Here is a 15936-nt window from a genome sequence, read left to right as displayed (position 1 = left end):
ATCACAGAGGCTACTGTGCTGGTGCATGATGCCCTTCTGGGCAATGGTAGTCGGTTTCCCGATGACAATCTATCCCTTTCCTGTCTGTCCTGGGTTGATTTTCAGGCTGGTGTCATTATAGTCTGTCTCCAAGCCTGCGTGCATGAATATTTATAGGTCTTTCTAACCTCTCTGCACTTGTGGGGACTTTGTCATCTGGAGATCCGGTTCTGCTCTGCCCTTCGCGTGTTCATGCATGTCTCTCCTCTTGTTTGTATTTGTTTCACACTTGGGAGAAAATAGTGAATCCTGTTGGCAAATGGAAACAGTCACAGTTGAATCCAGTCTCCATTTGTGATCCTGGGGCATGTGAGTGGGCTGGAATTTGACGTTGGGAATGGGGGCGAGGCCTTAGTGGATCCTCTGTATACCACCTTTGCTTTTGGAATCTCAGAGCAGGTGTCAGTTACTTGTTATGATATGATATTATAGGTTATTTATAACCCGCTTAATACCCAGAGGTTTCTAAGTGCGGACCCCGAACCTGTGTTGCTCCATGTCGTCTTGCTTCCAAGGTGAGCACGTTGCTGCTGAGCTATCCTCCCGAGGATATTGTTCCTTTCACTCCATTACATTGCTTAACAATATGGGACTGTTTCACAGTGCATTTAATGTAGATGACGGGTTCTGCCAGAAGGACTGTTGAGAATTTGCGGCGAGAGTACCGGATGCGCATTTCATAGGGCTGGTGAGGGCAGCGGGGGAAGGTCTCATGTGGATTGAGTGTGCAAAAAGGAAGGAGCGCGAGGGCCATGTCTGAGAATGTGAGACAATTGAGGAAAAGTGTCTAGACAGTGATATAGAGGGTGTATTTGTGATGCTAGATAGAGAGAGATGCAGAGTGGTTGTCTCTGGGTACGTGTGTGCCCGCTTTTTGGTCTGTGACACGTGGTCAGCACCCCAATATTATGTTCCCACCTCTGTGGCCTTACGGAGGCAGTTCATCTTCACGGTCCTGGTTGAATGGCCAAAATCGTGTGTCCAGCACATGGTGGGCTCAGGCTTCGGTCCTTAGTATTAATGGTACTGTGGCATTGGTAGGGTGTTAAGGTATGTGATTCACACGGATGCATACTTAGTATTGAGTCCTAACGTGTGTGCTAAGTTTGCCAAATGCAGACTGGGTGCAGGCTTTCGAAACTTTCGAATCCCTTCACGAGAGTGATGGGCTGCCACCTGCCAGGTGACACCTTCCATTTGTTCATATTGAAGGAGTGCTACTTAGATGTATTCTTCATGAAAGGTTGGTCTGCTAAGCAGTCTCACTTTCATGACAGGCTCTTTCCTGATGTTAATAGGTTCTATATGGCTGGGTCTTCTGAACCCCGAGGTGTGTAATTGATCAGAGACGTCCATATAGTAGACACACATGTAAACGTTCTGTTGTGCACAGTTTATTGACAAAAAAGTAGCTGATGAGTGAGATGGGCCCTTTTCAGAAATAAAGTTAAATGCAGTAGTAGAAATGTGCAGATACAATTGCTGGAGAGCATCTCGAGTGCACTTTCCTTTGAAAGCTCTTTGGCCTTAGGAAAGGGAGTCCATCTTATGAAGTTGTGATTTAGCACCCCAGCCTTATTAGCACAAAAGCTGTGAGCCAGAGAACGAACAATATTAATCCAGTTGACTACTATGCCCAATAAATTGCCGAGGCAGAATGGGTGTATTAAAAACGTGCACATTGATTGTTCTGTCATATCTCGCGGCATATCCGTACCACCACTACATTTGGACGACCAGTGCTCATAAATAGAACGCAGCATATCCCCCAAAGTATTTTGCTGTTTTATGGACAAAATTAAAGGCATGGTAAATCTCAGGTTTAGCATTTAAAAAGGGCTAAACACGCCTCTCTGTCTTTGGGGAGGGGTTAGTGTATGGGCTGGGAACCACTACCTAACAATAGGAATCCTCCTGCAGCCCCCTCACACATAACTGACACCAGCGGCTTAGGGGAAACCCCGAAAGGCATACTTTCCCCCAAGTTTCCTTCCTCACACTTCTTAAGCATGTGAAAGGGTTTAGTATTTACTGTCGGAGAACTTTTTTCTTGGGGATGCAGAAAATAGGCAGAGTTGGTATATCTGCTCAAACTAGAACCTGCATCAGTAGTACCATAGTCAATACTGAACTAGGTGCACGTCCCATGCCCGTGTGCGTCCATATCCCACGCTCATAAAGAACACTTTTTCCCATCTTAAGTTCCAACTCAGATTCACAGAAGCATTTTATAGTGGTGCAATACCATTGGAAAACGTTCTGTGCATCAGGTCCTTAGTCTCTTCCATAACCCGTCAGCATCCCCCTATTTGCTGCTGAGGGGGTATTGGTGAGACAAGGGGTGGAAACATTTCTCCCAATGCCATTCCAACTGGTCTTTGCACTAGCACAATGCTGAAACTGTGTTTCCTCTCATGCTCCATCTGAGATGTTCCTTTGCCCATGCTTGAATGCCTAGTCCATATCAGTCCTGCCCTCCTAACCCAAAGAGGACTGACATTAGGAGCCCTTGCAGGTAATTATGGACCAGGATGGAGGTAGGGATAGTTGCTGGGTTAGATCCGTCTGTGCTGCTTGCAAAGCTGAGTCAAATAGATAATGACTATGCCTGGAATATGTGGTTATACTTGGTTTAGGACAGTAGCAGTTGGTCATCTAATGCTATATTGAGTATATGATGGCAATACCTGTTTTATAAGACTTTTACTTGAGCCCAATGTGGTATCTAGCCATGTGGGGATACCAGTCAGGTGATAAATTTATTTAGCATCCGATTTTATGTCTGGCTTAATCAACAGTTCCTTGGCATATGTGTCTGAACATGCCATTTGATATCAGCACAAAGGCATAAGAGATTGTATACAGCACATGATGGCTTTAGCTGGCATATTATGGTATACCTGGCTTACGTTGGCAGTGGGCAGTAAACTGACAAATGTGGCAGCATTTAGCTTGTGATGGCAGTACCTGAAAATGCAAATCTATATTGAGAACATTATGACTGCCCCTGGACTGAGCTATGGTGATGTACCTTGGATAAGATGGCAGTAGATATAGTATATTATATCGGTATAGCGTTATAGTAGATGATGATGATACACAGGATATGAAGAAGTACCAGGTTCAAAATGGCTGTACCTTTGCATATGAAGGTTCACTTACGTTATGATGGATGATGGAAACACTTTAGCATGTGAGGCTGTATCTTGCATATAATCAGTATACCTTCCATATGAAGCTGTATCTGCCATCATATAGCAGTACCTGGCAATGTGGGTATAGCGATGCTCATGTCACATGATGGAATCATCTGGCCACTTATGGCTGTGCTGAGCATATGAGTATACCTAATGTATATGGGTCATACAATGACATCCCCTAGGAGCATTAACCTTTAACAGCATGTGATGGCATTTCCCTTTGCATATGATGGATATGCGTGGTATAACCCTGGCATATCTTATCTGTGCTCCTAGCCGAGAGGTGCAGAAGATGGCACCCCCTTGTGAGGGAGCTAGATGTTTTTGCTCCTCTGGTGCAAACCTCTAGAAAAGGGATAAGGTGTGCGAGATATTGGTCAAACTTCCCAAAGTTCAGGGCATTACACAGTGGATTTAAAGGAAGGTAAGAGATAGTTCTGTTTCTCTTCTAACAGAGCAAGTTGTGACAGGGAAAGAAGATGTAAATTGTAGCCCTCAGCTGCTTGAGATTAACAGCACTGCAAGAGGGAACTACATGTTTCTCGAAAGGCAGGTTCTAATCTGCCACCTGTGTTGTGGTACCAGATTCTCCCTCCAAGTGCTAAATAAAGCTCAATTGTTGGAGGAGCAGGATGTCCACATTAATGTATCCAGGAGTGCTAAGTGTTTTTGCAGTAGCACAGGTTCCTGCTTTTCTGCTGAGTAGTGCCAGGGATGGGACAATTAGTATTGTGGAGGAATCAGTTGTGCTGCTCAGACTCACGTGTGGTGTAGGAGGTGACTCTTAGTTTCTTCTTTATCCAGGATGTATCAAGGAGCGCCATAGTTTGGGACAATGGTACAGAAATGTGATGCTGGTTCAAATGTTTAGGTCTATAATAGAACACCGTGGTGTGATAAGGACTAGATGTGTTTGCATCCTGGAGACAGGAGACTAGTGCCTCAAGGGCAAATCAGATGTTGGTCCTCTTCCTTGGGCCAATTGTATCACAATGCTACCAGGGAGGAGACTAGATGCATCTTCTCTCCTTTCCAGGATCTGTACAGGAGCCACACAAATGGGTTTCCTGCTGTGTTCTGGAAGGATGAGAGATTGGCTGTATGCTTGTGATGTCATTGCTGCACTGTGAGTTACTACCGCTGAAGAATATTATAAGATATAGATTTTGTCTGACTGACAATTGCCATTTCAGATGTTTGTGTCCTGGAGGATCTGGCACTCTTTGTTCTCCTGATTCACAACACCATCTTGATTATGGGGAGGCAACACGGAGCCTCCCCACGCCCCCAACTTACCCCCACCCATCTGAGACATCCTGCCCCATTCTCCCATCCCCCTTGCCCCTCCCCACTTACCTGCTCGGCACAAGCTTTGAGCACCTGTCACGGCAGTCCCTCCCACTCTCGGCAACTGCCGTGGAAATAGAAAAGGGATGAGTCCCCTTTTTTATTTGCTATGGCAGTGCCATCTTGTTTTTTGTTTTCATGGAAGATTGGGCTCGAGCAATATGTGCCTAGTCTGGTGCTCCCATGAACAGAACAAAAACTTACTTGCACCCCAGACAAAACTCTGTTGTGCGAATAGCAATCACCTCCTTGTAGGGGGGCATGCATGGCCAGTAACAGCACACAGCCCTCACTGAAGCCCTTGTGGGCTGGCAGGTTGTTATTGGCCACCTACGCCCCCTGACGCGGGGGTGATGGTTACAATAGCCACTCTGTCAATCATTCTAAAGATATTAAAGTGTTACTTTGCTCCTTAGGGCACAGTTGTCATCCCAATCCTCACCTCGGTGATGCATGACCCCAAGCAGTGGGAGACTGCTGATGAGTTCAACCCGCAACATTTCCTGGATGAGAATGGACTCTTACGGAATCGAGCAGCTTTCATGCCTTTCTCTGCAGGTAACTTATTTTTCTAAGGACGTGTGCTAAGTGAAAATGCTTTCTGACATGAGCCCTGTTGGGCTCAGGCTGCTTCCTTGAATGGAAAAGGGATGTTTCATGGCTGACCTGCTGGAGAGTGTTCAGTTTATTTATTTATTTTTAATTTTTTTTAATTTTTATTTTTGTTGGAAGAGGCATACAGCAAACACATTCATCAGAGCAAGTGTTACATTCAATGTGGATACAAAGTAGTACATTAACTGCATGAGCAAGTTTATTTATTGTTGAATTGAATAACCATTCCGCTTCAGCTCACCTGCCCATCTCAATGGACTTGCGGATCCCACAGTCTTTCCTTCCACCATGCCAGAATTGAGATTCAGACAATCCTGCACCACCCACAGAGAGACAGCAGCCAGATAGCAGCAACGATTTGGGACATGAGACTGAACTGTTTCCAGTGAAAAGATTAAAATACAAATGTCGCCAGCAAAAATGCAGAAATCAAAAAACACACAAGCCAATATTGCAGATATTACACCTTCCACCACTAAGCCCTGAATATGTTAGGGCTGGCGTTAGGCTATTCGTAGAATATGTTCAACGTGCTCTTTGCTATGAAAACTCAAGGTTGGCTTGGAGAAATGTTGCCCTCGAGACATTAATGCCTAGGCCATATTATTGAAATATGCATTTTCACAGAGAATCAGTTCAACAGTAGGTATGCAGCTGCAGGAGGTGACATCCACATACACTACTGCTGGTACTCCATTTAACACCTCTGAGTGCTATTCCATGTACACCAAAACAGGAGAGATAGTACCAAGCCAAGGGTGTTGAAGGCACCAAGTTGCAGGCCTGGGTGCATCAGTCATAGGTGGCACTTACACATATTTATGGGATGTTTGCATGTATGGGATTTATAAAGGGCAAACCTATCTGGGAAGAAATTAAGTGCAGTACATCACCTGTGGGTAACAATTAATGGTTCAGCGATAGTGGACAGGAGTTCTCCAGAGATGGAGAATTAGGGTTGAATTGAGTAATCAGCGATTGGCGAGATTTTATTTGAAGAGCAGGGTCTACAGGTCCTTACTAAAGTGTTCTATTGAGGGGGGTCAGTCTTATCGACTGTGGTACTGCGTTCCAGAAATAGGGCACCTTGCAGCAAAAGGCCAGTTTCCTGATGTTTTCCATCTTCCAGTTCTTTTGTTTCAGTGCAGCTTCTTGAGAGCGGGGGTGGTGTCGTCATATTTTCATAGTCCCATGATGTGGTGTGCTGCAGTATGCTGGATGGCCTTCGGAGGAGTGAAGATGGCATCTGGGGCCCATGCGAGTAAGGCATTGCCATCTTTCAGGTGGGGTATGAACAGGTTTGGGCAACTGTTCTGAAAGTCAGGGCATGGATCAAAGGCTTGGTTTGCAGAGGAGCACAAGCTGGTATCCTGATTCATAGGGATTTTTGTGGTGTGTTTTTTGAATGAGAGGTAACAGTTGATGGTAAAACTGAAGAATGTTTCACTTTGTGAAAGGTATGTACCCATTCAGCTTCATATCATGAAGTCATTCTGCACGTGGGCATGCTTGGCAGGGTTTTCTAAGAGCATGAATTTGAACTTTGTTGGGGTGAGCTTCAAGGAGGTGCTTGACATCCAGGATTAGATAAGGGAGAGACAGTGCTTGAGCCAATTGGATGATGTTAGTTCAATTGATCTTTAGATAAATGTGCGTGCCCTCTTTGTGTTGGCATGTCTTGATGTTGGTGTTGACTAGGAGTTCCCCCAGATATTCTATGCAGAGGTTCTATATAGTGGTTAAAAATGACACGGGATAGGATAGCACCTTGTGGCATTCCTCAGGTTACTGGGAATGCTAGAACCTTTGGGGCCCTTCTGGATGAATTTGTCTCTGTTGGAGAAGTAATAAGTAAACCACTTCTGGGCTGTTCCTTTGAACCTGATACAAATGGTGAGGATGTTGAAGAAGGCTTCCTGTTCCATGCTATTGAAGGTGGCAGAGAGGTCTATTATGACAAGTAAATAGGGGTCTGCTTTGCCCAGGTTGTGTACAGCAACATCAGTAACTTCGACAGTGGTGGCCACTGGGCTGCATCATGGTTGGAAAGGAAATTGGTAGGTGTGTAGGAGATTGTGCTGAGTGAGCCTTCATGCAGCTGGATGGAGACTGTCTTTTCAATCACTCTTCAGTGAAGGGTTGATGTGTACTGGTGCGATAGGTGACCATCTCATTCAGGTAGTGCGTGGGTTTTTTACAGCTGGGGGTTTTGGTTTTGGCTATTTTCTAAGGCTTATAAAGCACAACATTCACCCAGTGGACATCTTGGCACTTTAGAATAGGGATTCCGATAGATGTGAGTATGTCATCTGTATTAAGGCTGGCTAAACAAGTATGTTTTTAACAATTTCTGGAATGCCAATAACTTGGTCTCAGTGCAAAGTGAAAAAGGAAGGGCATTCTACATTATGGCTGGCTGAACAGAGCAGGAACATCCACCTAATCATTCATTACAATATTTATGGATGACTAATCACCTGTCTTTATTTGACCTCAGTGGTCGTACAGCTGTGTATAGTTTCATTTTATTCAAAACAGGGCTCGAGCTCTGCTATTGAAGGATTTAAAAAAGTAAACAGATGCTTTTAAACTTGATACATTATGTATTGGTAGCCAATGTAGTGAGCGCAAGGCTGGGGATATGTGGTCATATTTCTTAATTTTCAATAACATTGTCGCTTCAGAGTTCTGAACTCTTTTCAAACATTGAAATGAGGATCTATTAAGTTCTAGATAGATACTGTTGTTAAAATGAAAGTGCAAGGATACTAGTGCATTTATCAGAAGTACCTGATGTGAAAAGGTCTGATAAGGGAAATGGGTTTCAGTTTCCTAATAAGGAAGAGAGATGCAGAGATTACAGAGGATATCTGCCTTTCCAGCGTGGGTTTATTGTCCAGAATTACACCTATGTTTTTTTGCCCTTGGCTTTGGTTTAGTTTAGTTACCAAAGCTGTTCGACCAACTTAACGGGCACCTGATATTAAGATTTTAGTTGATGAATAGATTCTCTGTCTTTTCCGGGTTGATCTTTAAAAAATGTCTGTCCATCAGGTTTTTAATTAAAGATAGTCTTGAATTATGCAAGACAAATTCATATCATTTTGTTTTAGATCAACAAGGAGCTGAGTGTGATCCGCATAATTGAAAAAAAAAGTGAACACTGATTGGTGTAAAATGTCCATCGATGGTCCAAGATATAAATTGAAGAATATTGGGGACAAAGCAGATCCCTGAGGAAAGCACATTTCATCGGCCGAGGTTCAGATTAAAAAGGGCCGAGATGGATCTATTGTGTACACTTTGTTATGATGTTATTTTAGCAAAGGTTTGATCGCAGAGAAGTTCCATTTATCAGGAACAATTCCTGAGGAGAAGGAATTATTACATAACTTTAATATATGATATAAGAATAGTGAACAGAGATCCTGAGCCTTTTGAGGCAAAAGTAGGTCCATTGGAGAACTTGAACATTTAGCTGAGTAGAGGGTCTTTGTCAGAGCAAGATTGGCTAAGATGGCAAATTAGTCTAGATTGTCACTTATAACTAATGTACTGTTAGGGATATTATCCTGTAGGTGGAGTCCATTAGCAGAGATCCGATCATTCCTAGTTTTCTCCATTTTATCTGAGAAATGTTGCATCAGTCGATCAGCCAATAACTGAGTTGGTTGGCTCAAAGAGGTGCAAAGACCTTGTTGGTTAAATTAGGTGCGTAGTCAATTTTATGTCCATAATCAAAATACATTCTTGTAGTCTTTATTATAAGTACGATGCCAGCACTATCCTAGGTTCTTTACTTCACTTCTTCGAAGATTCAGTTAATGTACAAACCATTTTTTTATTTGATTTCCTCTAGGCCATGAATTAAATGTTGTCATAGAGGCCAATTTATCAAGAATTTTTATAGTGTGGCTATCTAATTTGTTCAATCGTTTTCACTGGGGTTGTTGATATTAGGTGGGTAAGGAAATGGGAAAAAGGCAAAAAATGTTTTAGTTGTTTACATGGAAATTTGGTTCCAAGGACATTTTAGAATTGAAGCCGAAGAATATGACTTAATTTTCTTAACATTTTGGCCAGGGATTTCAAAAGGGATACCGAAGTGATCAGTCCAAGTAAAGGAGATTGCAGGAGATACATCCACTGCAGGGATCACACAAATATTTGGTCTAGTATATGAAAGACTATCTGTAACTTAGAAACCACAATATGTTCATAGTTCCAGTGTAATTCTACTATCCAACCATCTACCCCCAGTGCCTTGCCCCTCCCTAGATGTACCATAGTTTACTCCACATCCGAGAGATTGATGGGTGCGTTCAGTACTTCCCCCCTCCTCCTCCAACACCAATTCCAACTCTGCATCTTCAATCCAAAATCAAATTCTTCTTGGGTCCATCCTTTGCTGTGCTTTATATTAGCCTGCATAATGATCAAAGAAAACCCGGCAGATACCACCCTGTCGAGTTACCTCTTTGTCTGCCTTATCCTTGATGCAAGGAATCAATAGCTCTATTAACCAACTATCCCAGCAGTCTGCCAGGTTTATCTCCTTGAACATGTTGCTTGCAACATGTGCTGCATAATCAACTTTCTCAATCTCTCCTGGGCCGCGACTATATCATCTCCTATATCGGGGAATCCCACAACAGAGACATATTCCATACAACATCACTGAGTTTGTCCTTAACAGGTAGGATGCTTTACATATACCGCCACTTGGGGATTAAAAATGTTCTAAATTGCTAAATAAATAGGGTGAATCGGATTGTTTTCTGTACAACCCCCAAGTCAAAAAGCATATATATCTGACAAAGGACACAGCTTGTAACATCTGCGTTCACCACTTTCACAGACCAGTGGAAATACTTGGTAACGTCACACATATTGTCATAACAACTTCCTATGTGGCTTTAATTCCTTAAAGGAATGTTTCCAAACAATTATCGCCACATTATTTCCTTTACTGTGATTATTAGACCTTTTCATGCATATACCAACATAAAGTTGTCTTCTAACAACAGAATCTACCATTTAGTGGTTACGGTTGTTCTAGGTTTTTATACAATATCTTTTCCATCTCCATTCTTTATGCCTATTTTACAACAAAACAGTTCCTTAACGAGTTGATTGGGCATATGGGTATGTATCTTTTATGCATTGTGACACTCAATGCCACAGTCTATGAACACAACAATGTTAAACACACAGCAAAACACGTGTAAGAGTGGGAAAAAAGGGCTCACACTCATACCAGGTGAAAAAAGAAATCCTAGAAATCCAGCAAAGCTGCTGAGGGTCTCAGTAGGTAAGGGAAATTAGCCATTCTGGAGAATTCACCCTAACATCCATCCCAACAATTGTTTCTTCAATCTAATTTTGTTATTCAACCCAAGGTGAGAGAGCACGGCAAAGGCTTCATGCACCAGATAGACGAGCAAAGAACACCTCTGTGGCATTTCAAAGACACTTTCTGCTCAAGGTTATCTGCGGGACTGTTATTAAGTGCTGGACCAGACCTTAGTTATAATCCTGGCTTACTCACTTGAACCAATGGTGTGATTTTGAACAAATCCTTTTTGGCTCATGATTTCCTACAACCCTTCTTGGCTGCCTTAAAACAAATTCTGTGTTTCTGAAGTGTGGAGCCAAAAGGGCTGGTACAACTAAAAGTGCACCATGACTTCTAGCAAGGAATGTTTTTCAGACATTTCTTTGTGAAAGGCACTCCTCTTTAAATAGCTTCCCTTTGGCATAGTAAGGTGTAGAGATAAACAATACCCGCACCTCCCTGGGATCCAGCCCTTTGTGCAAAGTAAATCACTCCTCATTACCTTCCCACACAAATAAGGTTTAAGACGCACGATGAACTCAGTCTGGAAAATAGCCAATCACACAGAATATTTGATGCTTGCATTTATTATCTACAGTGTCTAATGAGAACTAAGCAGCAATTTATAATAATGTGGAAATAGAAAAGTGCAAGCTATATAATGTCAATTATAAATCACAGATGAATATTCAATTATTTGGTTTTACGCTCCTAATAATATGTAGATGAAGGTACGATCTGATCACACCCAGGACCCTCGCCGCTACAGGTGCCCGGCACTCCTCGGAAGAGGAGGGGAGGACTGGCCAAGCCCCCACAGTCCTACACCAGAGCGGGGATGTGATGCTAGGAGTCTCGGTTCAGATAGTGCACAGCTGGTCGTCCAGGCACTGTTCTTCTTGGTACGCGCGTCTTTCCAACAGCCCAGGATGAGTCCTCCCTTCTCTGGTCCAAGTATAGTTCTCTTATTAGGAGCTGCACGTCAATCTTCATGACGTGTCAGCTCTTCGAGAAGCTTCTAGGCTCACCCTTCCGGGCAGTAAACATGTTTTTGTTTGGAATGTTACAAGACTGGAAACAGCCAGTCTTGGCTCCCAGGCTTCGGGCACTGTGTTTTGAGAAGATCTGACATTCTTGCCTTATCAGTGCACCTGACTCACAGAGCGAAGACGAGCAAAGCTGTGCCTGGCTCCCAAGGGCTGCGTGGAGCCTCTTGCAAATGCTAGATGTTTTATGTCTTCAGAAAAGGCCTTTGCAATTAACCCCTTGCAAGCATGCAGGCTCACCCAGTTTGAGAGGCCTGGTTGATGTCAGCATTTTCCTCCACGCTTCGAATAGGCTCTAATACACACAAGATAGCTCAGTGGGTTAGTGCCAATGCAGGTTACTGCAAGCGCCTAGCAGCTTATCACGACATTCCACCCCTTTCGAAGTGAGGCCTGAAAATGCTGACTCAGTTCCACGATTTGGAAGCATGTACAGTGTGCTGTAGGCCGATTAAGCGTTTCTCTAGCGCAGTCATTCTAGTATAAAGGAAAGACATTCTGCGCAAGAGCCCAATGAAGACGATAAGTATGAATATTAGGGAAATCAGCAACCACAGCAATGGGTGCAGTATTATATTAAGCAGCTTAGTGGAGGAGGGAGACCATCCAGTGAATATATCCCACCAGTGGTGAGCAGTAACTGATTGCAGATGGTCAGCAGTTTTGAATAATTGGTTTCTGTCAATTATCAGCTTGTACTCTGCAGAAATAACCGAGGTAGCTAGCGTCTGGAAATCTTTCCAAGCAGTTTGGGCAAACTGTCTAATAGCTTGAAGCCGGGCAGTAATCACCCCATAGGATAGAGTCCAGTTAAGCAAATGCGTGAGCTCGGCATGCAGAGCAGTGTGAGACCACTGAGTTAAAGAATATAAGGTATGAGTAACAATGTCTAAAATAGTCAAAACTTGATCTACGCAAAATACTTGAGGATCCCCTAATAACCTATAATTGTTAATAAGCAAGGAATGATTAGTAACTACGCAGGCTTTATGTTGATCTATTTGGAAGATGTCAGTCCCATTAATGTGGTATTGCATCCAGGTGCACTCCCCTGCTACGGGATGCATGCATGGGTCCGGAACCCTCCCAGTTAGGGGACACCCCCACCCCTGATCCCAGGGCATGCAGGTGTGACTGTGGATGGTGTAGTTTTGGCTGTCTAACCATTCCCCTCGTATTTGCGGAACCCACCAGGAACCATTGATTTTCATAGGCAATACTATAAAAGGGCACCATATTTCTAGAGCATAAGCGGTCCTACTAACTTGCATTAACGCATGGCAGGTGTTATTCATGCAATCAAATGCAAGCGGCTTAATCCATATGTTTGCTGGTAACTGTAGCTCTGTGTGCCAGTGGGTTGAAGATAGTCGCCGCCATTCGGAGCTGAAAGCCAACACCTGCTGATTTAGCAAAGTTTGCCATAGAATGCAACGTGTGTCTTTAGCAGTTTTGTTGACCTGTCCTATGGCAGAGAAAATGTCTTCATAGCTGAAATTCTGCCACTTCCAATGGTTGCCAATACTTGTAGCAGTGTTGCGCAGTGTAGGACTTATCAATGGGCCCCACTGGGCCAGAAGCTTTATAGCGCCGCTGGCATCAGAACCCATAGTGGCTAACTTGTTGCGCACAGTTTCTATGTCAAAAGCATTTAAAGCCCCCGTTCCCACTCCCGCTGCACCCGCAATCAATGAATCTAAACCCCTAGCTACGCGCAATTTGGTGATGGGCCATAGAAATTGACTCCATTTATAGCAACTTGGTAGTACTAAGGAAACATTGCCCCGTGACAAATCTATGTCTAAGTGTTCCTCTGAAATGATGGACGCGTGCATCACATGTCTGCAATTTAAATGTTGTCTTAATACTGGAACATCTAGCATGTTCACAGTTTCTCCTTTGTGTGATTTGAAAAACACCATCCTCCAAGTGGGATGCCTACCATATACAATATTGGTTTTTGATATAAACACCATACTACCATCTGTTAGAGGCTGTTTCAACGTACAATTGTATGAAAGGCATTTGGTCAAGTTATAGTCCAGAAAATCTTGGCGAGTACACTCGCTGCAGTTCTTGGGGCAAAAGAAACATGAAACATCAAATAAATTATTTGATCCATTCACTGAAAAGTTTGGGCCTAAGATTTCATAAGCACCAGTCATATGAGTTAGTGACAAAAGGTGTCCGACAATGTGCTAATCTAGAACTCTTGCAGTTCCATGTGGATACTCATTTGTAACGTTTTTCTCACAGGTTACGGTGCGGTTGTAGTTATCACGCAGGGCTGGAGCATCAGGTGTAGTGCATGCGATTCTCAGAGTCCATGTAGCGTCTTGCATCAACCCACTCTTTACAGAGAAAGCGTTGGTTTGGCAGGCCAGGAGCACCCACAGCAAGGCAAGTCCCATCCCCTTCATACTGCTCTACATTCGTGGTGTGAGCCTAGTAGCGGGAATATAAACAGGCACGTCAGAATTATGCAAAAGTACAACATAAGTACTTCCAACACCTTGACTTAACACTCCCCAGCCTCAGGCTTTTTGTTAGGATGGTGCACCCACACCTTTTTTCCTGTGCTACCGAAGCCTCCTTTCCCCCTCAATGTAGTGTCTGGGGATTGCTTGCTCTCTACTACTAGGGGGACAACTGCTCGTTCACAAATCAATTGTGCAATTCGGTCATATTTGGTTAATGGTACTGCAGATGCACCAGCATTATGTAAAAGTACCGAAACAGTCCCTCTATAATCAGGATCAATCACACCTCCCAATATGTCAATTTCTTGTTTTGCCAGGCTGGATCGTGCAGCAATGTGTCTATAAGTACCAGGCGGAAATTTGATGCCAATACCCAGCGAGATAGATTTGGTTTGCCCCGAGAGTATAACATCATCTTCACAGGTAGATAGATCAAGTCCAATGCTGCCTGCAGTGGCTTGCACAGGCAGCTTAGCTTTTTTGTTGGTTTTCCACACAACAAGAGTCTTTGTAGATTCCACTTTCTCACTTGTCAGTCTCACAAAGGGTGTCTGGCGATTTCCCAGTGGACGATTGTTCAGTTCAAACAGTGCTTGTGCCAGATGTTTAGACCACCCCTTGAGAGTGTGAGTCTTAGTCAGCTTCTTTATTTGTTGCTTGAGCAGCCCATTGCTACGTTTCACCAGAGCAGAGGATTCTGGGTACCGGCTGATGTGCAGCGTCTTGCACATTGTATCCAGCAAAATGGCTGCCTTGATCTGATTGGATTTCATCCGGGATGCCATAGTGTCTGATGAGGTATTCCATGCCTTGCAAGGTAGCCCGTTGATCTGCATGGACGGCTGGATAAGCTAATAACAGTCCAGAGTATGTGTCTACCATGGTCAACACATAATGCTTTCCATTCTCGGGCGGTAAAGGGCCAATGTAGTCAACTTGCCAAACACTAGCAGCTCTTTCACCTCTTCTCAAAGGGCCTTGAGGCTTCCTCTCCAGAGGGTAGTGCTTCACTTCACAGCACACAGAACATTGGGAGGCAGCTTGTCTGGCTTGATCCAAGGTAATGGGCAATTGTCTCTTTTTTGCCCAATGATAAGTTCCTGTGTTTGCCCTAGATGCCCTGAGGTTTGGTGTGCCCAATCCGCCATCCCTTGCAGCACCTCAGCTTCTTGCGGTGTTGTCACTGGGCGAATCCTTGCCATTTGGTCCACTTCATTGTTGAACAGGGCAGCCAGTGAGGTATCAGGGGGCATGTGTGCATCGACATGCCCAATGCAGATTTTGCACCTCTCACCTTTGCACCACATCTCTTCCCAGATGTCTGGCCCTCCCCATATCGGAGTGTTCTTGATCTGCCAACCATCTCTTCTCCATGCCGGTGCCCAATGTGTCCGGCCTTGATATGTGGCCCAACTGTCTGTGTATACGTATGCAGTCTCTGTTTCCTTCACCTGTTCAATCACAGAGGCCACTGCCTGCAGTTCAGCATACTGACTTGATCCTCCCAGACCTTCTCTCATTAGCAGTGTTTCTCGGTGGGGCTGGAATGTAACAGCTTGTCAGTGTCTTTGCCCTTTATCATACTTTGCGGTGCCGCCCGTGAACCATGCAGACTTTTGTTCTTCCTCTGTCAATGTATCATAGGCGGGTGCGACTTTGAAGGGAGATTCTGGCAACGCCACAGGGGTGTTTGGTTCAGGCATCGCTTCCAGATCTACTGCCTCCAGCATTTGTTCTTGCAGTCTGGAAACCCCTGTGCGGCCAGCTTTCTCACATTGCTGTAAATACCATTTCCATTTCACATGAGTGGCGTCTTGTGCTCTGCCACTTTTCCCGCTTGCAGCAGTGTCACGCACCCAGCCCATGATTGGAAT

General features: G+C 44.1%; 1 protein-coding gene across 3 annotated transcripts in view; it reads left to right on the top strand.

Moving 5' to 3' along the window:
- Positions 1 to 15936, top strand: part of LOC138566695 (cytochrome P450 2C20-like) — a 454294-nt gene that overhangs the window by 375975 nt on the left and 62383 nt on the right. For all 3 annotated transcript variants that reach the window (XM_069644280.1, XM_069644281.1, XM_069644278.1), the window contains one exon: positions 5003 to 5144. In XM_069644280.1, the coding sequence (XP_069500381.1) occupies positions 5003 to 5144 (142 nt within the window). The remainder of the gene's footprint in view (positions 1 to 5002; positions 5145 to 15936) is intronic.

Source organism: Ambystoma mexicanum, chromosome 2p (genome assembly GCF_040938575.1).
Source record: "Ambystoma mexicanum isolate Mex_15411 chromosome 2p, UKY_AmexF1_1, whole genome shotgun sequence".
Taxonomy (NCBI): Eukaryota; Metazoa; Chordata; class Amphibia; order Caudata; family Ambystomatidae; genus Ambystoma; species Ambystoma mexicanum.
Note: the sequence above shows the minus strand (reverse complement) of the source record. Positions and strands in the feature narration are given on the sequence as shown.